Below are 11056 nucleotides of genomic sequence, written 5' to 3'. Positions count from 1 at the left end.
GGCTGTGATACGTCTGTGCCCTGCGCCTGACCCTGTGTGTGTGTGTGTGTGTGTGTGTTTTTCGAACTCCCGGCAAGATGGCAGAGAGGACAGCGTTTGGTTTATGGAAGTACGCACATTATTTTCAATTTGTCAACGAAAAAGAAAAGAATATGACGGTAAAATGCACGCTCTGCGTTGGTGAAAAGCTTCTGTCGACCGCCAAAAATTCTACCTCAAATTTAACGCTACGTTTTAATCACTACTTTGAAGAGTAAATGTAAGAGGACTGTGTTAAAGCAAATTTAGGCTTGTGACTGTGAGTGGTTTGTTATCATTTTTGTTCGACAGGCAGCTGTTAATTTCTGTTAGATTGTTGGCTGGCTGGTTGTTCATCATTTCTAAATGGATTTAAATCTGCAAGCCTGTTTAAGGTTGTGTTTACAAGTAAGCATACTTGTACTTTGATAACTGCATTATTTAAAGTAAAAAAAAAATCAGGAGTTATCTTGTGGTGCTCATAATATACAATAGCCTAGGCTACCCGGGCTGGGTAGGTGCAAATTTTGATTAATAATATGTTCTGTGATAATAAATAAATAAAACGCCATGTGGAATAGCCTATTGCTGACTGTCTTTCCTGTTATTGTTATCCTGCAGTGTTAATTTAGTCGGATGACTGACGTTATTCATTGTCAGGAGTCACGACTTCTAGGTGCATTTAAAGGGGCCGGGGGCTGTGTCTGTCGTGTGTGAGCCGTTGCAGACGGCTTTTAATTTTTGGTAACGCATGAGTACTCTAACGCGTTACTTTTATGAATAGGTAACGCTGTATCATAACTGATTACTTTTAATTGATTGTAACGTTGTAACCTAACTAACTACTTTTCAAAGTAACTATACCCAACACTGGTTTAGAGAGCAGTATTCAGAGCATTTCAAAACCTCAGTATTCATAAAAGAGTAGATGAGAAACCCCTACAGCTTCAGCCCAGATTCTGAAGTGAGCTTCGATGGACACTTTTCTATCCCAGGAGGCCACAGGAGAGGATACGTCATCACCGAACATGATGGAGAAACGAGACGAGGGTGTTTCCAAATGTGAGTATTAAAAACCAAAATCACGGTTCCTTGTGTTAAAATCACATTTGTTGAGCTTCATTATATAGTATATCTGTGATTATGCTATAAAAAAATGTTTTATTATGTATAGCAAACAGCAGAGCTACATTAAGCACACGCACATCGTCAAAGTGAATTTACATAAACCATATACATGTCAAGTCAAGTCAAGTCACCTTTATTTATATAGCACTTTAAACAAAATACATTGCGTCAAAGCAACTGAACAACATTAATTAGGAAAACAGTGTCAATAATGCAAAATGATAGTTAAAGGCAGTTCATTATTGAATTCAGTGATGTCATCTCTGTTTAGTTAAATAGTGTCTGTGCATTTATTTGCAATTAAGTCAATGCTATCGCTGTAGATGAAGTGACCCCAACCAAGCAAGCCAGAGGCGACGGCGGCAAGGAACCGAAACTCCATCGGTGACAGAATCGAGAAAAAACCTTGGGAGAAACCAGGCTCAGTTGGGGGGCCAGTTCTCCTCTGACCAGACGAAACCAGTAGTTCAATTCCAGGCTGCAGCAAAGTCAGATTGTGCAAATTGTGCTATCAATGTGTGCTTATGCTAAAATATAATTAAATAATGATTTGTTTTTGCAAAAAGTTTCAGTCATGTATCACAGAGGCTGCGTTTGAAACTACAAACTCACTGAGTAGGTACTTAAAAAGTATTTACTTAGCAAGCGCTAAAAGAGTACATACTCTATAGCCTGAATGCATTAAGTATGAATACAGTCCAGACATCATCCGCCATGTTGACGTTATAATGTTACCTACGACGTAATAACAAGCACAACAACTTATAAGCAGAAGATGTGAGCGACTGGTTCATTTCATCATCTGAAAATATCTTGATATTGAAGAAATTTGAAAAAGCTCTCTATGTATTTTCTGATACTGGTATAACCAATGTATTTTGGGTCAACTTAAGTTTTATGTTTTTAACCCTACTAATGTCATCCACAAGTTTATCATTAAAGATATTCACTTTTATTACAAAATCCCAAAATTGTCATCTCTTGAATATGGTGTTAATTTCTTTATTTTATGTGCAGAATTTTCAATCCACAATCAAATGTGCCTTAAATCTCCTTTGTGGTTTCCTCCCTGTGTTTTTATTTTTATTTATATATATATATATATATATATATATATATATATATATATATATATATATATATATATATATATATATATAAAACTATAGTTTCATCCCTCAGGCTTATATTGAAAAGGCAATTTTTTTATCCATTATGATGAATTACTCAAAATATTTAACCTTGTCATTGTGCTTCTATATAATCCCGTGCCATTATACAAACCCATGATATTGATGTTTTTTTTTTTTTTTAATGTAATTATAAGTTCTGCAATAAGAAGAAAAAAAGAGTGACATGTGCACTAACATCTCATAGCATCAGTAACTCAACTGTCTAGTAGTTGTAGTAGTACACTAGTACGGTTTTCTTACCTAGTACAGCATTTTCAATGTTTGCAATGTCTTCACACTGAAGACGTCAGGCAGCTTCTTGAAGATCTCACCTTAGGAGAAGATTTTATATAAAAAAAAAAAAAAAAAAAAAAAAAAAAAACAACTCAGAATGTACTGGATTGCTAGCCCACCCCAACAATAATAATAATAAATACTGACCAATACTTAACTACATTACATATTTTCCTAGTGAAAATTATACATTTTAGTAGTATATTTAATGTATTAATGAATGAATTAATGTAATAATTATATTTTATTTACAGACAATGATGGGAAACATGGATAAAAATGAGTAAATTAATGAATAAAAGTAACCATCACAAAAAAAAAAAAAACTTTATAAGTGAACAACAAGCTTTATAAAAATTAATCGTTCAAAGAAACTATCACATATTAATAGTCGGTGAACCCGTCATCCTGCTGTCATCTTACATCTGTCTCAATTCTCTGGCTTTATTCTGATGAAGCAGCTGACCTCTGTGAACACCTTCGCCTGTATTTGCCGTCCATCATGTCCCTCATTTCTGCAGTCAGACTGGAATCTGGTCATGAATGGAAAAAGGACATTGAGGCTGTCCCTCTGCCCCATCAGCCAATCAGAGAGCCTTACAGAACCCCGTGCATCAAGCACTCCTCTATCTAATATAAGCAGTGTTGACAACAGAGAATTCTACATAATAGCACACATAAATCACTCAATCACTCAATGTCTATTTCATGTCTGTTAGTTGTGCTCATCTGCAATTGACGTTTGACGTAAAGACATTTAGTACGCATCTTAATGATGTATATCATTAAGATTCACACTCTTGCAGTTTAAATCTAGATTAAAGACCCATCTCTTTAACCTGGCTTACACATAACATACTAATATGCTTTTAATATCCAAATACGTTAAAGGATTTTAAGGCTGCATTAATTAGGTAAACCGGAACCGGAAACACTTCCCATAACACCCTATGTACTTGCTACATCATTAGAAGAATGGCATCTACGCTAATATTAGTCTGTTTCTCTCTTATTCAGAGGTCACCGTAGCCACCGTATCCAGATCAGATGGTGGATCAGCACCTAGAAAGGACCTCTACTGCCCTGAAAGACAGCGGAGACCAGGACAACCAGAGCCCCAGATACAGATCCCCTGTAAAGACCTAGTCTCAGAGGACCACCAGGACAAGACCACAGGAAACAGATGATTCTTCTGCACAATCTGACTTTGCTGCAGCCTGGAATTGAACTACTGGTTCCGTCTGGTCAGAGGAGAACTGGCCCCCAACTGAGCCTGGTTTCTCCCAAGGTTTTTTCTCCATTCTGTCACCGATGGAGTTTCGGTTCCTTGCCGCTGTCGCCTCTGGCTTGCTTAGTTGGGGTCACTTCATCTACAGCGATAGCATTGACTTGATTGCAAATAAATGCACAGACACTATTTAACTGAACAGAGATGACATCACTGAATTCAATGATGAACTGCCTTTAACTGTCATTTTGCATTATTGAGACACTGTTTTCCTAATGAATGTTGTTCAGTGCAATGTATTTTGTTTAAAGCACTATATAAATAAAGGTGATTGATTGATTGATTGATAGACAGGTAGTGAACATAATCTAGCTAACATTCATAATTAATGGAGCCTCATTACTGGTTTGGCCTGTCAGGTCTTGATGTATTTCTCCACAGATTCACTGAAGGAAGGTAAATCATGACCTGCACACACTTCTCTGACTTTCTGAAATTCAACAGATCACACTCTGTTTTAAAATCTCATGTGAAGACATTTTCAGTGACTTCTTCCTCATTATGTTAAAACTTAGACAAAGTTTACACTTTTTCGAGCCCAGTTATCTACCCTCCCTTTCGAAACAAAAATATGAGAATATGCTGAAAAATATAATGCAATATATCACATAATACATTTCTATATATGGGAAACTAGCGCTTATATTTTTCAATATTCTGCAATATGTGCATTGGCCATGTTTGACTACATATTGATACAAATAAAAATATTATTACAGATCATATTTATTCACATGATCTCAGTCCCATATCAGTAGAACAGACCAAAAATAAAGATCTCAAATCTGGGGAATATTCGGTTCTGCTCATGTGAGTCAAGCCTCTGATAAGGTCTTCGACAGACGTTGTTTTTCTACCCCAGGGTAAATATGGCTTTCAGGTTACCTCAAGTCCCAGCAAAAGTTTTGTGAAGTTTTTATTATCTTGAATTTATGAGGAATTTGTTTTGTTCTGATTTGAGTATTTAAAGAGAATCGATGAAACATCTGCAAACACAACTTCCCGCACACTTGCCACGTGTCTCTCTATTTGCCAGGCATGATAACTCTTTGAAATTATTTGGAGCTATTTTTATATTTCTGTGTTTCGTGTTTCATGCTGATCATTTGTGTAACCAAATTTTAATGTATTATTTTTAAATTGATGTATTTTGTTTATTGATTGATTGAATTTATTCTTCATGATTGATTTTTTATTGTGCCAGGCAAAATAGACATTAATTCTTGATTTATTTTAGCCTCTGCTGAAATCATTATAACTAGTAGATCATGTGGAGGCTGATGTTTCCTCAAATCTGTGTCAGGAGAGAACAGACTAAAGGCTCATGACTGAGCAAAACAGAACTTTTTTATTCTGTCTATCACTGATTCAGCAAGTTGTATTGAAGTGACTTAACAAACTACACTTTTTATTCTGAGCGAGCAGTAGGCGGCTGGACTTAAAGATAAAGGCTAATCTTGAACTCTCTGATTAAGTTCGGACTGGTGAGTTTGTGATCATGAGATCTGTGTACGGCCGACGTGAGACTCAAATGCGCCATTGTGTTCCTGATGAACGAATAACTGAAAGTATGGGATATTCAAAATAATCAAATATCTGAATGAATACATAATTGATATTTGTGATCAGTTCTTAATTAGAAATAGTCTTAATTTAATGATAGCTTGAAAACTGGAGTCAGATTAAACAGAGCTAGACTAAAATTAGAGCTAGACTGAAACAAAATCCTGATAAATTTTAAGTGAACTTTGCAGGAACACAAGTAAAAGATCTGCACACATTATTATTCACCCTCACCATTGGATTCCTTCGTCGGGGTGTTCCTTACATACTAAATATTTAATTACATATATTATAAAATATTGTCACAAATTTTTTAATATATGAAAAGCAGCAGTTCCTTATGTATTATTCAATATATTGCAATATAGTAACACAATATATTATTCTCAATATTTTCAATATACCATTAAAACATTTAATATATTGATCATTCATATATAAGGACATTTTCTTTGCATATGGGAATATATTGATCATAAATATATGGAAATATATTTTTGTTTCATAAGAGCTGTGCTGGAGCTCATTCAATGAAGTGAATTTGAGCTTCATACAGTTTCATGTTAGATATTCCTCTATTATGTTTTCTTTTGTTTACACTCAGTTTCTAAAGTGAAATTTTGCAAACTGTAGCTCAGATTAAGTGAAAAGTATATTGAATGAGCTGATATACAAACTACACAATCACTAAATACACTTCAGTTAAAATAACAAAAGCAAATATGAGATAAAAAAAAACACTTTTGTGTTTGCCATAATTTGCCATAACAGGGTCTAATATAATTTCATGCTGGTCTGTTGAGGTTTGATGGGTTCTGAAGTGGTCTAATGTTCAGAGTTGAGTTATGTTGAGTTTTTGATGACCTGTCTGACTTTTTGCTGTCTGTGTGACAAGAAAACCTTTAAACTTAAAGATGTTACACAATCAAATGGGGCTTCCTCAAGTCAACCTCAAAGTGTATCACAATAAACTCCACCATTTGTTTGTATTGTGTAATTAGTGTTTGTGTTGATCAGTGTTGTGTGTGATTGTGTTCATCAGCAGCTGCAGTATCTCTCAGCTGTATCAGTGCAGTCACTGTGACTCTGACTGACGGAGGTTTTTGTACGACTCTTTATCACTGTGTGAACACAGCTTTACTGTTTGGATAGTGGAAACTCAGACAGTAATAATCTCCTGTATCTTCAGTCTGGACTCCACTGATGGTCAGAGTGAAATCACTGTTAGATCCACTGCCACTGAATCTAGATGGAGTTCCAGTGAAACGGGTTGATGCAAGATATATGAGGAGTTTAGGAGCTTCTCCAGGTTTCTGTAAATACCAGGCCATATGTGACCCATAACTATCACTGTAGACATTACTGCTGGTTTTACAGTTTATTCTGACTTCTTGTCCTGGTTGAGCTGCTGTTATTGATGGACTCTGAGTTACAGTGTACTGTCCTCTACTCTCTGAAAGGAAGAATATATATATGTATATGTATATATATATATATATATATATATATATATATATATATATATATATATATATATATATATATATATATATATATATATATATTATGAAATTGTTAATGATTAATATTTTACACTTCAAAGAATTAAATAATAAATGACAAAATTAAAGAATACAAACCTTGAGCAAGCAGTGTGAGAGTCCAGATGAGGATGAGGATGTTGTTCATTGTTGTTGTTGTGTCTTGTGTGATGATGAAGATTGTGTTCTGTTCTGCTCTCAGTCATGAAGTGTTAAACTCACAGCACTATAAACTCTCTCAGAGCACTGAAGCATGGGCTGATGATGCAAAGAAGTGGGCAGGATTCACAACAGATTGAGCTGCTACAACTAATACTGTAATATTTTACTCTCACAGTAATGTTTTTTAACCATTTACTGATTATTGCATTGATTAATCATAACATATTAGTTTTGTTCATTTGTTGTTGCACTGGCTGATGTGACACTGATCTTAGTCTTCATATTGTCATCTATCTGTGTGAATGCAACATTTTCAGTTTCTAGTGTCACTGTAATAACATATTAATCCGTTCTAGTCATTCATGATTCATTTATTTATTAAGTGAAAGTATCTGATAATAGATGTGTTATCAAGAATAAGTCAATAGTATTCAGCTGCGTTTAGATTAAAAAAGTAAAAGTCCTTTGTGTTCTTTTTAATTTTGAATGTCTCTATATGGGATATCTTTCATGAGACCTTTATTTGCTACTCGTATAAATATCATCAGGACTCATAATTGTGTAAAATTAGACTTTTTTTCTTTCTGTGAATCACAATGATCAAGCTTAATTTGACGATCAAAGCATCATTATGAGAAACTCCATGACATCATTCATGATAAAAAAGGGTGAAAGGTCATCAACTTAATTTCCTTAAAAAGTGTTATTGGCACACAAGGAAAAAATGAATGAGAAATATAGGACATAAAGTCAAACTGAATCAGGACTACAGTGAATGAGAAGAAACTCTTCAACTGATAATGAAAAGAAAGACATTGTGAGCAGCTGAGGTGTTTGTGCTCTCAGTGTGTTGAAGTGTTGTTTCTCTCTCTCTGCTGGAGTTTGTGTTCACTCGAGTGGAATAGAGGTTTTTGTACGAGTGTTTCATTCGATTGTATCACTGTGGTGGACTTTCGGTGGAGGAACTAAACTGGTGCTCGGTAAGTCTGGCTCTTTTAACTGGCTTGTACAAAATTGTTGAAATGTTGTTTAAATGATTTTAATGTTTAATAGACATTATTTTATTGTCACCTTAAGAGCTTCAAATAACTTTATATATACTCAGCAAACAATTATTGTCCAAACACATTACTATAATGTCTCACTTTGAGTTTTATTCATTTTATCATTTAGTTTGACAAAATGCTAATTTATTTTCATGCATTTTTACACTGATCATATAAAGTTCATTTTTTGTAGACATTATACATGAAAAGAAGAAATTTGTCATCAGAATGCAAATATGGTTTTTGTAGTTCAAAGATTTTGAATCTCTTTTGCTCATATTGTGCATTAAAAAAATATACAAAATATATTAATGTTTAGAAATGTTTTGCATTTGCATTGTAATAGTTTGAAAAGTGTAAAAAAATAAGTAAAAACTAAAGTCCGTAAGAACATTTTAAGTTCAAGTAAGATATAATGTAAGAACTTTATGACAATATATTAAATTATACTGAAATTATACCAGTCAGTGTCATTGTACATTTGGTTTCATTTTATGATGTTTCATTTATATAGTATAATATGTATATAGTGATTGTGTAGTTTGTATATTGTGTATATATCAGCTGCAGTGATGATGAATAAGATGAATGATTAGATTGTTGTGATTGTTACTGCATCTCACACGTCTGCTGCTGAAAGTGATGTTGAAATGATGTGAATGCTGCAGGGCAGAAGAGTGCTGGAGCTGCAGTGTGTTTTCTCTGTGTTTGTGAATGTGTTGTGTTTGTCTCCTGCAGCTGGTCCCACACTGAAGCCCTCAGTGTCTCTGCTGCCGCCCTCTTCTCTGCAGATCTCTGGAGACTCAGCCGCACTGCTCTGTCTGCTCAGCTCTTACTCTCCACAGGGGGCGCTGGTGAGCTGGACACTGGACGGCTCAGAGGTCACCGAGGGGGTTGTGACCAGCGCAGAGAGCGAGCAGGACGGCCGCTACAGCCGCAGTAGTGTCCTGACCCTCAGCAAAGCACGCTGGGAAGAGGGAGAGCTGTACGTCTGCAGAGTAACACATGATGGAGCTCCTCATGAGGCCTCGTTCCACAAGAGTCGCTGTTAGTCGCTCGCAGTGCTGATGTTTCTCCAGTGAGCGCTGCTCTCTCCTGAAGATGAGCGTATCTGAGTGTCCTGTGTCAGGCAGGATTCACATGAGTCTAGTGCTGCAGCTGTAGTCATTTACAACTCAATACTGAAAGAGAGCTCTAGTGTCAAAGCACTGGCTGATCTTTCAATCTGCTGTGTTTGCTGCAACATTCAATAAAGCTTCTCAACAAACTCCATTTGTGTCTGACAACATCATTCAACTAACAGATGAAGATGCATGTAGTGTTTGTCCAGGTGTTTTTCAGAAGCTCGATCAGTAGCAGTAAATCTAGTCAAATAAAGCTCTTGGGGTTTGAACATGGTCTCTGGAGACAGAGCTGCTCTATTCTGAGAGGATCACAATCACTCCACACTCACAATGTAAATGAGATTTTCAGTCCACACTCCCAGTGTCTCTGTTTGATTGGTTACATGATCTGGACTGAAACAGACCAGTTCCACTTCTGCTGTAGTCTAGCAGCACACAGACAAACTCACCATGAGAGGGTGAAAATATATAAACACATTTATACAAGTAATAATAACCATACATCAAGAATGAATCATTTTGACTGCAACTATGTAATATTGTAAATCTTTCTGTGGTTCAACTGGAAAGCATCACATCCAGACAACAGAAGTGACTGAATGCAGTCTGTTCAGTTTGATTGACTGTATTAATATATTATACCTAAATCATGATGATTATATTAAAACACTGACTCATTCTCTTCAGAAATACAAGATAAATGTTGATTGTGATGATATTGTGTTATTAGTGTTTGTGTTGATCAGTGTTGTGTGTGATTGTGTTCATCAGCAGCTGCAGTATCTCTCAGCTGTATCAGTGCAGTCACTGTGACTCTGACTGACGGAGGTTTTTGTACGACTCTTTATCACTGTGTGAACACAGCTTTACTGTTTGGATAGTGGAAACTCTGACAGTAATAATCTCCTGTATCTTCAGTCTGGACTCCACTGATGGTCAGAGTGAAATCACTGTTAGATCCACTGCCACTGAATCTAGATGGAGTTCCAGTGTAACGGGTTGATGCAAGATATATGAGGAGTTTAGGAGCTTCTCCAGGTTTCTGTAAATACCAGGCTAAATAATTATTAGCATACACTGAACTGCTGATTTTACAGTTTATTCTGACTTCTTGTCCTGGTTGAGCTGCTGTTATTGATGGACTCTGAGTTACAGTGTACTGTCCTCTACTCTCTGAAAGAAAGGAATGAAGTATAAGAATTAAAAATTATGTATATTTCACATTTTAAAGTAATGAATCATTTTTATGAAAGTTTTACCACAAACCTTGAGCGAACAGTGCGAGAGTCCAGATGAGGATGATGATGTTGTTCATTGTTGTTGTTGTGTCTTGTGTGATGATGAAGATTGTGTTCTGTTCTGCTCTCAGTCATGAAGTGTTAAACTCACAGCACTATAAACTCTCTCATGCAAAGTGTCTCTATGTAAATGCTCTTCACACACAGAACAGACAGCTGTCAGTCTCAGACCTCAGATTAATTTCTTCATGCATGTTCATGTTCTACAAAACATTAGACACTTTCATACTTAGCGATGAATGTAAATTACAGAAATCAGACACTTTCTTCAATGAATGATTATTTTACTGGGACGATGATAAACCTAATTATATTAAATATCACTAACATGCAGTGGCGGCCCTAATGTGTGGCCATTCACACTACACAACTGAGAACGCATGTCACATGACCATTCTTGCAGGTACAACAATGTGCAAGAT

General features: G+C 35.7%; 1 long non-coding RNA gene and 2 gene segments (V, D, J or C); 1 reads left to right on the top strand and 2 right to left on the bottom strand.

Moving 5' to 3' along the window:
- Nucleotides 1–6326: 6326 nt before the first annotated feature.
- LOC113067135 (immunoglobulin kappa variable 3-15-like) lies at nucleotides 6327–7170 on the bottom strand (the record flags this gene model as incomplete). The annotated part of the segment is given in 2 exon segments: nucleotides 6327–6916; nucleotides 7104–7170. Coding segments are annotated over 2 exon segments (402 nt in total), but the record flags the coding sequence as incomplete, so codon positions are not given.
- An 836-nt stretch (nucleotides 7171–8006) lies between these two features.
- On the top strand, nucleotides 8007–9482 carry LOC113067137 (uncharacterized). Its single transcript, XR_003279278.1, has 2 exons — nucleotides 8007–8146; nucleotides 8951–9482. It is a non-coding gene; the product is annotated as an uncharacterized LOC113067137 (long non-coding RNA).
- A 631-nt stretch (nucleotides 9483–10113) lies between these two features.
- Nucleotides 10114–10769, bottom strand: LOC113067132 (immunoglobulin kappa variable 3-15-like). The segment is given in 2 exon segments: nucleotides 10114–10509; nucleotides 10603–10769. Coding segments are annotated over 2 exon segments (375 nt in total).
- Between the last annotated feature and the right edge of the window lie 287 nt (nucleotides 10770–11056).

Source organism: Carassius auratus, chromosome 50 (assembly GCF_003368295.1).
Source record: "Carassius auratus strain Wakin chromosome 50, ASM336829v1, whole genome shotgun sequence".
In the NCBI taxonomy this organism is placed as follows: domain Eukaryota; kingdom Metazoa; phylum Chordata; class Actinopteri; order Cypriniformes; family Cyprinidae; genus Carassius; species Carassius auratus.
This window is presented reverse-complemented; position numbering and strand designations above follow the sequence as displayed.